Source organism: Danio rerio, chromosome 7 (assembly GCF_052040795.2).
Source record: "Danio rerio strain M-AB ecotype USA chromosome 7, GRCz13ab, whole genome shotgun sequence".
NCBI classification, from domain to species: Eukaryota; Metazoa; Chordata; class Actinopteri; order Cypriniformes; family Danionidae; genus Danio; species Danio rerio.
Window position 1 is genome coordinate 72367315 of NC_141027.1, and position 20186 is coordinate 72387500.

Genomic DNA, 20186 nt, shown 5'->3' on the forward strand with positions numbered 1-20186 from the left:
TTGGATATCCATATTTTTGACAATACTGTAACTGATCTCAAATTCTAAAGTAGCATGGTTTGGTGATCCGATGACCTTCACGGCCAATCACAGACATTTCTGTTGAGCATATGAACACAATGGCAAATCAGCGCCGTTTAAAAAAAAATTCAGTATCAATTGGTACCGAATTCCAGTATCATGACAACCCTAACATAGATATGAAATTCTAAAGTAGCATGGGCAGTTCGTTGGTATTTAGATTAGATTTGAATAACTATATATTTTGAATGCTCTTGACAATATTTGTAACGTAGACTAGGGTTGTCAAGATACTGGAATTCGGTACCAGTCGATACTAACATTTTAAAAATATCTATTTCCCGCTAACATTTAAGCATGTTCTTAAACGGCGCTGATTTGCCATTGTGCTTAATAGAAATGACTGTGATTGGCTGTGAAGGTCAACAGTTCACCAAGCTCACCACTGTTTACTGATTGTAACCAAAGATACAGGAACACTGGAGTGTTTTGAAGCCACAATTCATCAGCAGATCGCTAGTATGTCAGCTTATAGACAAACCAGCTGATCGACGTGACTTTAAAAATACTCCAGTGTCCCTATATCTGTGTTACACTCAGTAAACAGCAGTGAGTTTGGTGATCCGATGACCTTCACGGCCAATCACAGACATTTCTGTTGAGCATATGAACACAATGGCAAGTCAGCGCCGTTTAAAAAAAAATCAGTATCGATTGGTACCGAATTCCAGTATCATGACAACCCTAACATAGATATGAAATTCTAAAGTAGCATGGGCAGTTCGTTGGTATTTAGATTAGATTTGAATAACCATATGTTTTGAATACTCTTGACAATATTTGTAACGTAGACTAGGTTTGTCAAGATACTGGAATTCGGTACCAATCGATACTAACATTTTAAAAATATCTATTTTCCGCTAACATTTAAGCACGTTCTTAAACGGCGCTGATTTGCCATTGTGCTTAATAGAAATGACTATAATTGGCTGTGAAGGTCAACAGTTCACCAAGCTCACCACTGTTTACTGTTTGTAACCAAAGATACAGGAACACTGGAGTGTTTTAAAGCCACAATTCATCAGCAGATCGCTGGTATGTCAGCTTATAGACAAACCAGCTGATCAACGTGACTTTAAAAATACTCCAGTGTCCCTATATCTGTGTTACACTCAGTAAACAGCAGTGAGTTTGGTGATCCGATGACCTTCACGGCCAATCACAGACATTTCTGTTGAGCATATGAACACAATGGCAAATTAGCGCCGTTTTAAAAAAAATTCAGTATCAATTGGTACCGAATTCCAGTATCATGACAACCCTAACATAGATATGAAATTCTAAAGTAGCATGGGCAGTTCGTTGGTATTTAGATTAGATTTGAATAACCATATGTTTTGAATACTCTTGACAATATTTGTAACGTAGTCTAGCTTTGTCAAGATACTGGAATTTGGTACCAATCGATACTAACATTTTAAAAATGTCTATTTTCCGCTAACATTTAAGCACGTTCTTAAACGGCGCTGATTTGCTATGTTTTCACATGCTCAATAGAAATGACTGTGATTGGCCGTGAAGGTCATTGCTTCACCAAACTCACCACTGTTCACTGAGTGTAACCACAGATACAGGGACCCTGGAGTGTTTTAAAGTCACGATTCATCAGCAGATCACTTTTATTTCAGCTTATACACAAACCAGCTGATTGACATATTGTGACAACCCTAACATAGACATCAAATTCTAAAGTAGCATGGGCTGTCAGGTGGTATTGGTTTAGATTTTAGCCCCTAAAAACATTTTTACATGTGGATTGCTGTAGCAAAGTAATGCTTTATGACTCATGATTATCCTTTTTGAAAAAATAATAAATAACTGTTGCTCAGTAACATCTATCAAAAATCAGTCACCAGAAATGGAACCTATGAATGGAAATCAGGGATAACTCTAACCGATAACTAGATTTGTAGGCCGATAACCGATATATTAGCCGATACATATAAATAGTTAAAACAGTGAACTGATTTTATTTTTAAAACATCATAAAAGCCTGCCCTTAGAATGGCCTACTCAAAGCAAAAAAAGCAATAATTTCAAAACTACAAGGTGATTATGTAGACCTACCCAACTGGCCACTTTATTAGGTACACCTGTCCAACTGTTCGTTGACATGAATTTCTAATCATCCAATCACATGACAAGTGAGAAGACACAAGATGTGCAGCACCTGAAACTACAGATACTGGAAGCCTGTGCTGGCATTTCTCCTGCGGTGTTGCTATCAGTGTGTGAAGAGTGGGAGAAGAGGGTTGCACTGAGCATCCAACACAACGGGCAGCACATTGAACGCATTTTATAAGTGGTCAGAAACTTGTAAATAACTCATGAATGAATTAAGTTACTTCAAAAACAAGCACACCATTGTTTTTCTAGTGAAATTCCCAATAAGTTTGATGTGTCAAATGACCCTCTTTCAACTGAAAAAAACTAAAGTTGGATACAAGATGGCCGAATTCAAAATGGCCACCACCCATCTTGAACATTTTGCCTCCACACATATACTAATGTGCCACAAACAGGATGTTAATATCACCAACCATTCCCATTTTATTAAGGTGGATCCATATACATGGCCCACCCTGTAAATATGTCTATTAATACAATAAATAATTCAATTTTTTTACTGTTTTATGGCATTTCCAGCTATTTCAAAAACCTATTGTACCATCAAGTGAGATTTAGATTAAGAAATCAATAGTCAATTTTTAACACTGAGGGGTATTTGAATGAATTGACTACTAGGGAATATAATGTTTATGTTTTAAATTGTCAGTAAAGGGAGTCTCCACCTCCCATATCGATTAAATGGAATAATTTGATTAAAAGTTTCAGTCCTAGCGATGTACATAAGTGTATTCAGCATTACAGAAAAATATCCATTACTGGTCATTACGTCCTTGAAACCAGTAGAAAACATTGTACTAGGCTTGGGCGGTATCCCAATTTTGATATCGTCAAACCTCCTCCCTATTTTACCCCGTTATCCGGTATTACCGTGCATAATTAAAAAATTATGACGTAAAACTCAGACAGCGTCATTAAACTGTTGGTTTGTGCCTAAATCCTTCAGAAACTAAATACCGTATATGCGACTTTAGGTTCGCGGTCACCCGTTTGTCTTGTTTGTATTGGAGATCTGCACAGGACGCCCTCTCTCATTCTCTTGTACGCACACACAAACACATACAGCATCCACGCAGATGCGCGCATGCTCGCTCGCTCAGGAGCTCCCTTTCAAATTACACCCGAGTTACGTGCTTTTTTTCGGAAACTCATTCCCGCACGGCAAGAAATCTGGTCGGCTCCTGCGGTACAGCAGCGGGAATGCAGACCTCTAGTTCGTATTTACAGGAAATACTGCCAAACTGCAGGTCACTTGGTGCGCGACTCGCCACCTCACCTCTCTCTCTCTCCACACTGCACCATGATGACAATCACACATACGCATTTGTAGGCATTAAATAAATAATTGTAATATTTAATACTTGTCTATTTAATTTACCATATTTCAGCCCAAGCCTATATTGTAGAGTGTATTGACGTCAGTGTTTGTAGCTTCTTCCGCCATAAACACACCGATTCTCCAATAGTCTTTGTTGCTAGTCAAATACTAAGATAGATGTCAAATACAGTATATTATATATCTTTATTAATACAATGATTTTCAAGCGTTTGAACAGACAGATCTTGAGCAGATAAATTAACGTCCATTTAAGAAAAAAAATGAAAGAAAAAGACACTGCATTCACTCACCAAGCAAATGGAGCTCCTGAGGAGACGCCGCCATCACGGCACAGGAGCTTGGAGGAGATCACCGGACAGCTTCCCAGAATAAAAGTGGCACCAAACCCAAATGCATCAAGTGAAAGGAACTTCATAATAATAATAGTTAAATTCAATGCATAATCATATTGTAATAAAAAGGAAAAGAACAATAATAATATTTCAAATCATATAATAGGCCCAATTACAAAAGAAGTGAGGTTGCTGACGTAACTTCAAACAAATAAAAATAAATTTCCTTTGGTCAAGTATATAAAAAAAACATAATAAAAATAAAAATGAGTGAAGACAGATCAGGAGAGCACTGCCCTTGCCAGTATCCCAAGTCCATGGTGTATTTTTTTCCTCTTTTTTTTTTTTGTTCTTAATGAATACAGTAACTAGACAGTTGAGGCTCTAAGGCTGTGGAGGAGGTGCAGAAGGCAATCTGGTTATAGTGTCACTGGGGTTTCATGCTCCAGCATGCTGTGAATGGCCGGCCTGCTCTCAGACGGCGGGCGACGGGGCGTCGGAGTCAGGCTCGTTGTTGAAGTTGTTGCTGTAGTGGTGACCTGGAGGAGGGTGGTTGGGAAGAATGTCCAGCTCGTCCACCTGTGGTCCGGGGTTCATCACCACCAGCTGGTCCTGGGGAATGTCTGCTGCCGCCGCCGCCAGGTTGGTGATGGATTTGCTCTTCACGCACTGGAAGTCCACGTGTCGACTCTTGCCCTCTTCCTTCTCCCAGGACATGCGGATGAAGGGTCTTTGGACGTAGTTGTAGATGACTTCGGGTCGGCCGCCGGGGCGCTTTTTCACCTTCTCTTTGTATGTCGGATAACCTGCAGATTCAAGATTTATGCATTTTGATTTCCAGAGTATTGGAAAAGTACGTTTACCCAAAATGACAATTCTGTCATTCATAAACCCTCACACAGAATTAAGACTGCATGATAAAGGCAAGTCTGTGTCCACCTCTGTAAAAACCCAGATTAGGTCATTTATTGTGATTCACTGTTTTTGAAGTAATCATTCAACACAATGTAAAGAATATTCAAGAAAGTTAAAAAAAAATCATCTTTTTGAGAAATTGCAAGAAGCGCTAATATTTAAAGAGCCTCTATTATGGGTTTTTGAAAATGACCTTCCATGTAGTGTGTAACAGCTTTAAGTGAAGTGAAATATCCAGCTAAGGCTTAAAAGTGCACAGTGTTTAAAACTATTGATTCATTTATAAAAGAGTCGACTCATAGTACTTCAAATGAATCGTCTTGATAACAAGTCTTTAGTCGTTTCGGCGTGACGTCAATAGGAAACTTAAGCCCCGCCCAATTGCTGTGCATGCAAACCTGGGAAAATTTAAACCTGTGGCCCCGCCCACAAACACTGTAGCAGATCCCGGTTGAATCAAGTCATGAAAACGCTGTGCTCAGTTGTGTGTGTGTATTTATGGTGTGTGTGTCTATATATGGCCATATATATATATGGTCTGGGGATGGTTGACATTACGGAAGTTTTCCGGGATAAATAACAAAATGGGAGTGTGGCAGGAGATGGGTCTGAAATACTGGACACTCCTGGGAAAAAGCAGGAGTGTTGGCAGGTTTGCTCACACATACACTACACACTTTTTTTTATATAATGTGAATTAGTTTATGACTGTATGAGTAAGGTGTGGGGTGTCCTTTTTTAATTAAAACCTTTTTCTCCTGTTTTGGTGGGTAGACAGTGAGAAAGGGAAGTGTATTTTGTTAGGGAAGTTTGTCTTTAAATTAGTTATTGGATTGTTTTGTTTGTTATTCTGGACTCCCATATCCTGAGGTTTTATTTTTGTTTTGTATTATGTTCTTTAAAATTAATTATACATAAAGTGCAGTACATGAAGTACTCTCCCCTCTTTCTTCATTTGTTCCTATTCATTTTGTTTCAACCTGCGGTCACACTGGACTTTTCTCCCCATAGACTTCCATTCATACGCACGTGAATGCGTCAGACCGAAAACGCAAGGTTATGCGTCAAGTTTCGCAGTTCGCTGCTTTGTAAAGTTCAAGCTTGTGAACTCTGACCTGCGAAATCGCATCACTTGAGTGCATGAGAGCAATCGGGGACCAAAACATGAGCTTTCTGGACAGAAATTAGAAAAATTAAGGGATCACTTGCTTTTTTAGATGTCGAATTATCTTGTTTAATCCCGCCCCTTTCGCAGCGCCGATCGACAGAATTTTGCAAGCTCAAACTCTATTGTGTCTAGTATTTGAACAAGGCTACGTTCACTGTATCAATAGCTAACATTGGAATTTTAGCATGATTTGTCTAAAGCTATTGTTGAAGAGGTTTTAACAGTTTATTTTGATCATGTAGAGTCATTCATGTATCAAATATTATAGTAGATAGTCAGATATGGTAGTAGGCTTGTGTAAATTACATTTTTTTTTTCAATTTAAAGCCAGACGCAAACCTGTTTGTTTAATAAAAGTGCAGCCGACGCAAATGTGACAAACACACTAAACCACATTACATACAATATATTACATAGCTTCAAACTAAATCTTGCTCTTCAATGTAGCATTTGGAAAATTATGTTGATGATGAAGAATTTACTATAAAACGTAGTAAATATTAGGCCATTTAGCTGATGTATGTATAACCAACTTCTATAACTGAATTTAGCATGAAAATTTTGTAGTTATATCAGCCAAAAGCCAGCTTGCTATACACTAAACAATACGGTACGACAAAAATCATTGCTTCTCAACTCAAAACCTGACTCCTACTTCCATATTTAATTTCATGTTACTGCAAATTGAGTTAACAATCTCTTTCAACGAAAGCTTGTTGTATAATTGATTAAACCAGTACAATTTGAGAAAAAGGATGCTTACCTTCAATACCCAGTCTAATTTTCTTGAGTCCTCTGTCTTTTAAAACTGATTTGGCTACATCACGGTTTTCAATGTACTTGAAGAAACGATACAGCTTGGTACTGTATATAACTGGGAAAAAAAAAATGGGGAACATATTTTATAGCCACATATATTTCATTAAATGTATAAATACATAAATAAATAAATAAATAAATAAATGTATAAATAAATAAATGTATAAATACATAAATAAATACATACATAAATAAAGCATAAATAAATGTATAAATACATAAATAAATAAATGTATAAATAAATGCATAAATAAATACATAAATAAATAAATAAATGTATAAACACATAAATAAATAAATGTATAAATACATACATAAATAAATAAATGTATAAATATATACATAAATATATAAATAAATAAATGTATAAATACACAAATAAATAAAAACATTTAAAAAATTATAAATAAATAAATAAATAAATAAATAAATAAATAAATAACCCTTATGTATTTTGGCTAAACGAAAACATACATCTTTGTTTTGGTTAATAAATTGGAAACACTTTAGAATAATGGTCCATTAGTTGATGCATTTACTAAAATTAGGTATCAATAATCTTGTAAAGCATTTATTAATCATAGTTTAACATTACCTAATGTGTTAACATGAACTAACACTATTTAGCTTATAACATTTACAAAGTCGAATAAATTCAGTAATAAATGTACGACAAATTTGTTTAATTCTTGTTAGTAAATACATTAACTAACGAACCATTATTTAAAAGAGTATCCAATAACTCAATAATGCATTACTGTAAACCATCAAATATGCTGTGCTTATAGGATAATACAGTAATGTGTGATTACTTTGTGAATACTCCTCCCCCATCTGAGGCGGGTACTCCTCATCCCAGTCCACCACGTCATCATCAGTGAGCACCACAATGTGACACTCTCTTTCTCCACTCTGAGCACTCGCCACCATCAGAGGAAGCACCATCTCCTCCAGGTAGAACTCGAACTGCCGCCGGGCGCCGTCATTCGACAGCTCATGCATCAGGGCACCTGAACAGACAAACGCGTATTAGCCAAATCTGGAAGTAATTAAATTAACCATTCAATCAGACAACAATGACATCGAAAGAGTTGTTCTGTGATAATGGCAGCTGTCTTCATCGCTTCTCAGCAAACCATGGTGGGGTGTGGTAAATTCTACATGTAAAAATACCACATATATTAACATGTTTTTACTTATTTACGTATATTGGTTACTTAACATGTCTATCAAGTGTCTGAAATAGATCATTCTGAGAGATGACTCCATGGTTGTGTAATTATTAGTCATGCTTAACAACAGCAGTTAAATCTTTTGTTTATAATGCAATACTATGAGGATTTCCTGGATTTTAATTCCCCTTCATGGGTGTTTGGAGTCTCCATGCAACAGCGCCCTCTGGTCTGAGATTTGCTGCTGATTACATGTGCTTCCCTGACAGGATGTACATGACAATCACTGCTTTGCTCAAATCACGATGATTTAATTTTTAATAAATCACCCAGCCCAACATATCACAGTACTGATGTGCACATGACAGTGAATGTGTATCTTATGTACCAGAAATTTCAAACATTACTCACTCAGGTCTCGGCACTTGATAGTACTGTAGTCAAAAGAGATGCACAGATAGTCACACGCTTCCCTTAGTTCAGGAATGGAGATTCCATCAGGACACCGGATTATCCCAGATTTATAGTAATCCTGCCATTTAGAGAAAAGGAGACAACACAAAAGACACCATTAGAGACGCTGCACTGCTTAAAGACACATGGATAAGAGCCAGTCTCATGCGCACTGCTGCTCAATGTCATCTAACTGGAGAAACAATTTTTCATGTGGAACATTGTTGACAAACACATATTTGATATTGCAATTGAAATTATTATTATTAGTTCAAATTAGAGCTGCACAATTCTGGCTATAATGAGAATCGGGATTTTTTTTAAACAATCAAGATTACGATTTTCTCACGATTCTGTAGATGTAAAATAAAGGTTAACATGAGTCGGCAATTATTATTGTTTTTTTCTCAAACATATGCTAAAACAACAATAATATTATGTGTAGGTCTACTGGTTTCTATAAATAATTCTATTCTACTTATAATAATTCCAATGTTGAATTATGTTTGAGATATAGGCCTATGCTTGCAATCTGTCATTGAAAACATTAGACCATTTAATTCACTGCTAAAATCAACATTATTTAGGCTAGAGTAGTTATACTGACACTGTAAACATTATTTTCAAGCATAACTGTGTGTTCGCAATAAAAAAATAAACATATTAAATGGTTGTCGCAATCATAACTCTAAAATTACATATGATTATTTAAACTTTCAGTTTCATTTTCACTGCTAAGTGCTGTTCATACTTCGCGTGCGGCTCTTAAATAATCACTCTGTGCCATGAACTGAATATTATTTACAAATTTATTACCTGTTACTTACAGCCTACGCAGGTTATTTTCACTAAAGTAAACGCGCACACGTCTATCAGTAAGTAGGGCACGTCCCCGCCCTCTCTGTGGTAACAGCTCACAGTCAGCAGCTCATGTCACATGTAATTTCCTGGCCGAGAACAGCATTATATGAAGACAAAAATCTAATTTTTTTAGTGAATTATATCTTATAAATACAGTATGTGACTGTTTTAACATCATTTAGAGGTGTCCAAGTCGCTGAGCAATGTATGTGGAACAATGAAAAGACTCGTGCAGCCGCCTTTGCTTCTCTCCTGAACTTCAAAATATGATTGATAGAAATGCTGGATTAAGATCGTCTAGGGGTCAAATCGAGATCAAGATCTTTTTTCGATTAATTGTGCAGCTCTAGTTAAAATTAAATTACTTTTTTTTTTTTTAAGAATTGGTGTCATTCTATTATTTAGGAACAGGTGATATAACAAAAAACACATAATATGATCTATGTAACCTTATATCCTGATAACGTCGATTCATAAAATAAAATAGTACAATTTAAATCAATTAATATTTCATATGCTGTTATTCTGTAAAGAATTATTATTTTTTTTAAGTACATACTCAGAATTGTACTTATTCATTTTAGGGTTGTCAAGATGTTGGAATTCGGTATCAATTGAAACTGGAGTTTTAAAAATGATACAAGGACACTGGAGCATTTCAAAGTCACGTTGATCAGCTGGTTTGTCTATAACCTGACTTATAAGCGATCCGCTGATGAATCGCAACTTTGAGGCCCCGTTTACACTAATGCGTTTTCGTTTTAAAACGCATAAGTTTTGCTACAGTTACGCCATCCATCCACGCCGGAGTTCTCGAGCGCCGAAAACGGATAGTTTTGAAAACGCTGGAGAGGCTATTTTCATTCCGAAACGCTGCTGCTCTGTCTTATACCAAGTTCAGACTGCATGATTTTCAAAGTAGTCGTGTCACAGATGTTTTCACACTGCATGACTATCTGGACTAGCGTTTCGTCGCTGCTTTGTTTACACTGCAAGATTGATCTGTGACAAGGACCTTCAAATTGCATGACTTTACTATAGGAAGAATCACCGACAAGTTAGTCCAAACTACGTCTCACAGCCAAAAACACGTAGTATATCTTTTGTTATTAACTACATAATAAGAAAGAAGCCTTTAATGGGGTAGAAAATGTCCATATTTGCTCACCTAGGTTTAAAGGGAATTAGCCATTTCTCCTTAACGTTGATAATAAACTAATTTCTTTATGTATGAAACGTCAAACAGACACGGTTGCTCCTGAGTCCTGTCAAACCTGCACTAGTTTTTCCTCCATTTCGTGGGTCCAAATAAACCGAAAAAGAGCGCTTTTAACTTCTCCCCCAGCCTCCCGCTAGCCTGCAGCAGGTATACACACACACACACAAGTGGATGCTGCTCTCTCATTGGCTGTAGGCGATTGCTGATGTTATTTTCAGTCAAAACTCAATTCACACGGTATGATTTGAATCACCGACAGCTCCAGATATTCAGCACGCCAAATATCTCGCAGGCATCGGCGACTCATCGGCGATTCTCTCAGATCGCGTCTTTGAAAGTTCATACTGTGTGATTGTCACTCACATGCACGAGCAGCGATTTGCCTGTGATTTCAGGCATTTGTCGGCGATTTCTCAAAACCTGTCGGCGAGCCAAAAATCGGGGCTAAAATCACGCAGTCTGAACTAGGCATTAGTGTGGATGAGAAAAAACGGAGACATCTGAAAACGGAGCCGGGACTGCTGAGATTCGCTACCTGGGGCTTTTGTGTCGTTGCGTATTCTTCCCTTATTCGTCAAGTCCCTATCACATGACTATAACACATGGCTTTAACGCTACCGGAAGACAGTACTGTAAACAACAACGTGGGCACAGAAATGGGAGCGTTGTTTGCACTATTGTCTGTTTTAGGCGCCATTGTGCAGTTATTCATTTGTTACGTTTATTAACAACTCGACCTCGTCCACAAAAATACCTCTCTTGCTTTATTTGCCATCGCGTTTAATGTTCAACCAGCGTTTGTTGACTAACAATAACCAAATGCTGAGCGAGAAGCATGCTTTCTGTTTATACTAAAACGCGCATGCCCAGAGTGCGCGATTGGTCACGTGATATACGTTTTTGGTGGCGTAGTGTGGACGGAGATATGTTCAGAGACGCTAGGTGAAACGATAGTGTGGACGCGGATCGTTTTTGATCTCTTTTGAGTTTTAAAACTAAAACGCACTAGTGTAAACGGGGCCTAAAACACACCAATGTCCCTGTATCTGTGATTACACTCAGTAAACAGCAGTGAGTTTGCTAAACTGATGAGCATGTGAACACAATAGCAAACCAGTGCTGTTAAAAACGTGCTCAAATGTTAGCAGGAAATGGATGTTTTTTTTAAATTTTAAAGACATATAGTTTAAATGCACATATCTAAGTTTGCTGATAGTCTACAGCAGCACGCTACCTGAGACAAACAACAGACACTAGAGGGAAAGATCATTACAGCAGATCTACAGCAAAGCTGATGGCAGGCTTATGCTGCACTTAACGTCATTATTTAAAAGCTATTGCTGAAAGCTCATTATGGGATGTTCCCAGAGATGAAGCAGCCCGCAGTGAAAGCCTGCGACCAGTCCACATATTAGCCCTAAATGCTCATTTATAAGTATAAAATCCACTATTAAGACTTTTTCATCATTTAATTAAAAAAGTTGCCATTTAATCTGCTATCTGGAAAAATGAGTTAGTTGGGTATATTCCTGATGATAGTCCTCATGCAAGAACTTTGCATAAAATGCTTTGATCTAAAACCAGAGCTAACAGTTTGTAGCTGTGGTTTCATGTTCGTCACAGGGAGAACAAGGCAGAGGTAACAAGCAAATAATAATAATAATAATAATAATAACTCTATACATGCAAGTTTTATCTGGCTCAAGTTTTCAAGAGAGTGATGCAGGAATGTCAAAACTGAGAATAATTCACCATGGGTTACCTAGAAGTTTTCTTACAAGGTTTTACACTAGGGTTGTTACAATATACCGGTATGACGGTCTACCACGATTTGAACGTGCACGATTATCATACCATGAACAATTGCATATCAACGGTTTTAACCCTTAAAGACCGAGACAGCCGCCCGCGGCTAAAAATAAGTATTGCTCTTAAATGTTTAATAACTTTTGATCCGCTGATCCGATTCATACAATTCAAAGATTGGCATAAAGAAGAGAATCTCATCTTTCCAGTGCTGTATCACATACCATCTGCGGACTTTCAGAGGATCCGGAATCAGTGCGGTTACGTCATCAAAATTTGACAACGCTGATTTGACAAAGAAACGCTCGTCACTGTGTCTCCGGACAAACCAGACATGATACATTGATGCATTGTCCCTCCTCCATGCCCAGATTGGTTCAAACTCGCTATATCACAACCAATAAGCATAGGTTTCGCTTTTGTTTGTGGACCATCAATGAGCTTTTTGAACAACACGGAATGAGAGATAGGCATACATTTATGCGCGGCTAAATAAAACGCAAAAAAAAAAGGTTTGCATGAAATAATTCTCATACTAAGTACTTTTGCATGCACAGCAGCACAGAAACATGACAAAACAGTGACACAGCAAAGACGAACTGCTGCTCTTGCTGTTTTCAAAAGACGCAAATGAAGGTGCAGCTGTTTGCCTGCATTGCAGACAACCATATCCATATCCACAGACAACCATATCCATGCTGGCACATAAAACCTAAGGATGTTCCATATTGAATCTAGTTTCTTTATGTAACTATTTATAGTATAGTAAATATTTATATCTATTTTTTACTGAGGATATGCACCATGTTTATTTGGACTTTATTTGGACTTTGACACATTATTTATTATTTTCTTATTTTTTTTATTTGTTCATTGTAAGTGGTGTTGTTTATAGTAACTGAAAATATATTATTTGGAAAAAGTCAAATTTGCTTCACTGTTCTATTATTTTGTAACATTTGTAACATACCGTATACCGCGAAACCGTCAAACCGTGGTATTGTTTTAGACGATTATCATACCGTAAAAAATTCATACCGTTACAACCCTATTTTACACTATGGCAGGGTTCAACGCTAAGGATTTTTTCTACTGGCCCAATCGGACCAGTGGTTCAGATTTTTACTTGCCCTGCCAATATTGTCACTGGCCCCACCAAAAACAGTTAATACAGTTAATAAAATAAAAAGTTAATAAAGTTAATTTCTAAGCCACAAATAAAAAAAAAGTCAAAATGTTTGTAAATCTAGAATTTAAATTTCAAAATTGTTAATAAAGTGTTTTGCAAACAAAATAGCAAAATGTGCAGGTATTTTTTTGCAAAACCAAAAGATGACTGACCTGCCAAACTAAGGGCAAACTGTACAAAACATCACTTCATTTTTTTAGTCGTGGTATATCCTCGTAAATGTCTGCTTCCAAGACGTTAGAGACAAATGTTTTCCTTTAGCATGATTACTTGATGTTGCCGCCATGTTGCTGTCTCTTAGCTGTACTGATTGTTACGGAAAAAAATAACATGCTCACAACATCCAATCAGATAAGAGGAACCGAGAAGGTAGCATTTGAAGGCTTAAAAACACAAACGGTTTCTCTATTCTGACTGTATTTGCACGCAATTGACAAATAGTCACAGGCAAATTAAACTTTAGTGACAGGGCATTAGAGGCCCTATCGGGCCAGTAATGATCCTGTCTACTGTCCCGAGCATCTCACACGCTGGCCCCGGGCCATCGGGCAGTCCTTATTGTTGAGCCCTGTATTGTTCTTCAGTTTGTAAGAATGTAATGTGAATAAAGTAATTTATTAATCGTTTTAAAGTCAGTTTTGTAATGGGGGGTTTCAATTGAGTGAAATGAGGCCTGTAGAAATCAAAACTTGAGGAAAGTTAAATGCAAAATCCGGTAGCCCGACGTCCCAGGGATATTGTTTTTTTCAGTCAGGCTACCCAAATCTATCTCCACCTGCACAGCCGGCTGTTTTAGTGGGTGGAAAAGGTCTTCTTCGATGCCTTTACATTCTTTCACAAAGTGGCTAATTATGTATGTGCGGTTGATATGGCAGCAATAAATCCACTTGTTAATAAAAAAGTAGAAAAGCCACAATATACACAGTTACCTCCCAAATAATGCAGTGTTTCTGTGAATTTAATCACTTGTTTTGTACTGAAATGCGCAGCACTGAAGCACAAAAACACTCGTCACTCACTCAGAGGTCAAACAGACACAAAGATTCAGATACAAAAATAGCCTGAGCCAAGTTTTAAATGTAATAATCATGTTTAAATCACATTAACGTGTCTATAGAAGCAGCATAAATAGAACATCCTGATTCATTCAGTTAGCTTAAATGCCAGCTCCGAATATGGACTTAAACAATCAAAAAAATGACAATTATTCAGGGATGATTATAAAATAAAAATAAAATTTAAATAAAGTACCTAGCTCGTTTTGCAGCCCTGTTCTGTTATATTCAGATAAAACTCTCTTACCCCTTTGTTTGTAATAAACATAATCGTTTTATTCCTGCCTAAATAATCTCAGTTTGAAGGGCTATGTGGCGCCCTCCGTTACCCCTAAACCTCCAAAATAAAGAGAATAGGAACACCCTTACCCCTTGACATGAATGTCCGAAATGAGGGGTCAAGGGAAGGACTAAGAGGCAGAATTAAGAGCCTAAAAGTGAAATATCTAGAAAGAAACAGACTCACCAGAATGGCTCTAAACACAGTGGAGCTGATGCCTTCTGCCACCTCATACTCTCCTTTCTCGTTGGGCCGAGTGAAATTGTGTTCCCGTCCAGATCCAAACATTCTTCAAAAATAAAAATAAACATGAATGTATTAGCAGCATTGGTCTATTCATGGCAAAACCTATATTAAATATACAATATATAACATGCAATCATATCAGTTTCTTAAACATAAAAACAACACAACACTGAAAAGAGTCACATACAATCTTTTAGTTTGATTAAAGATTGTAAATTTCTCCAGAAGACACCTTTTTAAACATTTCCCTTAAAATGTTTCCTGAATAAAAACATTTTCTATACCAACAACATCAAAAAATTTGTAACAGATTACAATGGAAAAATATATTAGAAACAATCAGATTATAGTATTATTTTAAGGCCTAATTTTTAAATAAAAGAAAAGGATGCAAGGTTTACTTTGAGACCGTATGGGTTTGTGTTACATTGCATACAGTATACATTTTATTTGTGCTAGGCATGAGTTAGCCCACAGCTTTAGAACATTGATGACTGGTAAAAGGTTATTATAGTAACGAAAATGAACGAGAAAACACAAACTAGAATTGAAAAACAATTTGGGTAACTAAAATAATAATAAAAAAAACTAGAACTAACTGAAACCGTATTGTGTATATACAAAACTAACTAAAACTAAATATGTAGCAAAAACCTCCTTCGTCTCCACTCTTGTAAACGTATTGAATACCTAAGGCTTTTAAAAGTAAATCTATTAACTTCGCGCTGCCAGCTTTACGCCAGATGTTTGACCCGTACAGCACCTCGGAGTCTATAATCCTGAAGCCACTGGCTAAATCAAGCCAGTCCTCCTCAAGTCAGTTCTCGCTTTTGCTCCCACAACAAAAGCAACAGCTGGACATGACAGCCTCACGGTGACATCATTAAACATGACCCGAGCAGACACTTAAAAGTATTGATTTAACACATTTGTGCACAAAAATGGGTTTTATTTCTGTATTAGTGATCCCGATCGCGAACAAATCGTTCTATTCTTATCGGATCATCTAAGTCAGTGGTCACCACACTTGTTCCTGGAGGGCCGGTGTCTTGAAGATATTACCTCCAACCCTAATCAAAACTGAACAAGCTAATCAAGGTCTTACTTGGCATACTTGAAACATCCAGGCAGATGTGTTGAGGCAAGTTGGAGCTAAACCCTGCAGGGACACCGGCCCTCCAGGACCGAGATTGGTGACCCCTGATCTAAGTGAACCGGATGAACTACTTCACCAAATTGAATTGAATTGTTTCAAATGATTCAGGTCTCCGGTAAGAACATATCCACAAACAACTTACTGCTGTGACTGAACCAAACTGATTTAACTGCAGCAGGTTAAACAAGGGCTTAAATGAGAGGATCTGGTGAAACGCAAGTTTATTTCATAACAGAAAGTTGTAATAGAATTTAAATAAGGTTCGTGGAAAAGATCCAAGCTTCCCATCACTACTGTGAGTGTATCTAACACCAGAAGCAGCCTTGCACACATTTTGTACTTAAGGCTGCTATCTTGTGGGCTGTTGAATTTTAATTTGAGGATGGGTAGATGTGGTAGTGGTAGATCGAAGTGGTCATATGTAGGCCCACATGGAATCTGCGCGCACAGAATTCCGCAGATTTTCAGCCCATCATTAATTCTGTTTATTTACTTGCGTAAATGTGTAAATCTGAATTTATTCAGTTTTTATTCAGTAATTTATTACTTTTTATTTAATATATTAAGGTTTTAGTTATGATACTCCATTGTATACTCCCAAAATAATTCTGCAGAAATCCACAGATTTTTACCAAAATTCTTCGCAGAAATAGCAAAAAAAAAAGTCCGCAGATTCCGTCTGGCCCTAGTCATGTATCCTCTGAATACATGATTCAAAAATGTATCTTTGGTTGAGCTTTTATTATAGAAATGTATTCTAAAGATTTTGAATCTTGCACTCAACAAAAATCCTAATTTACAAAAAAATAAAATAAAAAAGCTATTTCAAAATATAAAAACTAATAAATCTGCCTCTAAAAATAATTAAAACTAACTGAAATTTAAAAAGTCAAAATGATATAAAAACTAAAACTTATTAAAAATCCAAAACTATTATAACATTGCATTGGTGCTGCAAAAGATAAGCATAATGATCATGCATGACTATCAAGTACATGTTTACATATAACAATGAAAATGTAGAGCATTTAAATGAAAAATGTGTTCTGTGTAAATGAGCCCTCAAGTCTGATTAAAATTGACACTAAATATGATGGCAAGTATTTTCAACAGCCTCTAAATGTGGCATTTAGAGCACAAAATCAACAAATCTTAGTACTAGGTGCAAATGTGTAAAGAAGAGCAGTCTCTTCTAACCTTCCCAGCATGGTGTTTGGCTGTGCTGTGAAAATGGAGGGGTCCACCACAAAGCGAGTGTTGTCCACAATGAGGGTGACCTTCTCTGATGTGCGGACGCTGCGGGTTCCATCTTTGACATTCTCATAGACGAAGACCATCTCACCGGGTACCATGCTCTTGTAGGTGCCCTCTGAGCTGGACAGGCTACTGTTGCGGCTGCTGGCCACCCCACTGCTGCTGCTGCTGCTGGGAGAAATCCTCTGAGGCCTGGGGCTGCTGGGCCGTGATGAGCCACCCTCACGCTCTGCACAGACAGGACATGAACACAAACCATAGGCTTTTTTTTTTAAATTCAAGTGCACTGATTGACTGGACAAAAATCAGAATCGAACGATTTTACTTCAAATGTGTGATGTCTCCTTAAGCTGTAAATAATTAATAACCAAATTGACATTTTTAGGTGAATTAACACCCTCAAAAAATCCAAATCAGTGCATCAGTATTATTTTAAAATATCTTTAAAAACAAAAATGACAAAGAAAGTTCTCTCACCACTGTTGTGTTGTCGTGTGGGTGAGGTGACGTTTCGAATACAGGGTGTGAGTTGGCCTTCACCCCGCTCGTGTGAAGAGTCCCGCGAGCGATCACTGGAGCGCCGTCGATCTCTGGACCGGTCACAGCCTCCACTGGCACCATGCATGTTCATTTTCACCTGGAGAGTGTCAAGGCCAGACTAACACATATGGCCACTGTAGGAAAGGAAGAAGGGAAAGCAACTTTAGAAAAAATCCTCTGTATAGTGTCATAAATCGGCGACTCTAGAGGGAAAAAAACCCCAGTGTAATTTAAAGGGTCACGAAACACCAAAACACAATTTTTCAGATGTTGACAGTCATATATGTCCCACTCTGCTATAAACACTATTAGGACACATTTTTCACAAAAAAAGTGAAAATGAGTTGTTTTTACATTATTTCAATCAAATTCATGGTTTTCATGGCCCTTCACAACTTCATGGCGCTTTAAGGCTGATTTATACTTCTGCATCAAGCGCACACATTTGCTAAGGCACAGCCTATGGGTGGATGCATAGCCCTCGCCGTGGGCGTCACTGATGCACACCTCTCAAAAAATGTAACTCCAACAATGCAAGCTCTGTGATTGGTCAGCTTGACAAGTGTGGGCGGGACCAAGAGACGTGCGAGCCCGATGAATCGATTGTTTACAAGTGTGAAGTGCCGAGAAGAAGCTCCGGATAGAAAGTTTTGTTTTGTTTTCACCTCATGGTTAAAGTTGTTGCACATCCGCCGGTTCCTGCCTCAAAATGAGCGAGTTTGAACCCCTTGTAGATGAAAAAAGCGTTCAGAAAAAATAAAACACCAGTAAAGAAACTGAAGGAACATTAACACCTCACTGCCAACTAGCGTTTCAGAAGTGTTATTGCAGAGCAACAGAAACAGCACGCAGAAGTATGAATGCACAGCTACGCACGTTGCATGGGTCACGTTGATTACTTGACGCAAAAGTATAAACCAGATTTAAGGTGAAATGGTTCTCATAGCACCATAAAGAGCTAATGTCCCGATTGTTCACACCTCTGCATAGCTTAGATGAGATTAAAGAATAAAAACATTATGGCTTAAATAAATGATTAATGAAATAAAATTACATTTTTAAAAGAATACAAATTTTCAGTTAAGGAAGTTTAACTTTTTATTTAGTATAAGAAAGCACTTGCATGGTTCCCACTACATTCATTCTTCCATGGCGGGGCGCCACGCCAAAATTCATCCCGCCACAGCTACATTACAGCTTCTCATTCAAAACATTTTATTTTTCTTAATAGCAGGTAATAATCATACCAAAACGTATTAAAAGGTGAGTGAATTAAAACAGCGCAAACTTTTCTGTAACCATAGTTTTGCTGTGTGTCATTAGTTTAAGGTTTACGGTTTAAGGTTACGTGCTGACTGACTGACGGACGCGTGAGGCCAGCAAACACGACCTATAGCCGTTTCACTTTACTTCAGGGCGATTTAATACTGCTTTGTAGGTCTATTCGAGACATTCATAAATATTCCTAAAAAATCTAATAAATGCTGGACACATACTCGTTACATAAACGCACTAAATCACACTTCAGCAGCGTTTATTTGAGAGTGCACAAGAAGATCTACGTGCTCTTTAAGTGGCTTATATTTGATGGGGCGTGTAAGAAGTTTTGTGCACGAGCAGAGGAAATCGTTGCGCAAACAAAGAGATCCGCATGCTCGTAGGCAATTACATAAATGCAATCTCGACTTCTAATACTGCGCACACGACATTTGTCATTGAAATAACGCCACATGTAGTTGGTAGATCTGTGTAAAAAAGGCCTGCCGCCACAGCTGGAAAAAAATCCCAGAGGAAACACTTGACTTAAATATCAATAAATATAATATTATAAAGTAAATAACTACAGACAAAATATATACCTTTACTCACAATACACCCTGCTTTCAAAAGACTTTTGGAAAAAAGGTGATATAAAGGCACAGGTTAGGAGAAAGGCTACAGAAACATTTTAAAAGCTGTGATTTGATTTCAGGTTGTATGACAGACAAAGTAATTATTTCAAAGGGATAATATGATTTTTTATAGCCACTGAATATAAATGTACAATAACTTTTATAAGCTAATTTTTTTAAAGAATTAATCTTTATAAAATTTAAAATCTATAGTGGCTAAACTAAAAAAATAAATAAATAAAATTTGTATTTAAAATTGGGAAACCTATGGGAAACTAACCA

General features: G+C 37.2%; 1 protein-coding gene across 3 annotated transcripts in view; it reads right to left on the reverse strand.

Annotated features, from left to right (window-relative positions):
* Window positions 1-3711: 3711 nt before the first annotated feature.
* btbd10b (BTB domain containing 10b) overlaps window positions 3712-20186 on the reverse strand; it is a 21551-nt gene continuing 5076 nt past the window's right edge. The window contains exons 2-8 of one of the 3 annotated variants that reach the window (XM_087262237.1): window positions 17950-18146; window positions 17416-17701; window positions 15003-15105; window positions 8365-8485; window positions 7594-7791; window positions 6726-6836; window positions 3712-4685 (exon numbers count right to left, since the gene is read on the reverse strand). In XM_087262237.1, coding sequence (XP_087118363.1) covers window positions 4354-4685; window positions 6726-6836; window positions 7594-7791; window positions 8365-8485; window positions 15003-15105; window positions 17416-17701; window positions 17950-18103 — 1305 coding nt within the window. In that variant the 5' untranslated portion in view covers window positions 18104-18146 and the 3' untranslated portion in view covers window positions 3712-4353. Of the gene's footprint in view, window positions 4686-6725; window positions 6837-7593; window positions 7792-8364; window positions 8486-9645; window positions 12276-13349; window positions 15106-17415; window positions 17702-17949; window positions 18147-20186 lie in introns of those variants that run through there. The other 2 variants (XR_015496481.1, XR_015496480.1) reach the window with 2 other exon arrangements.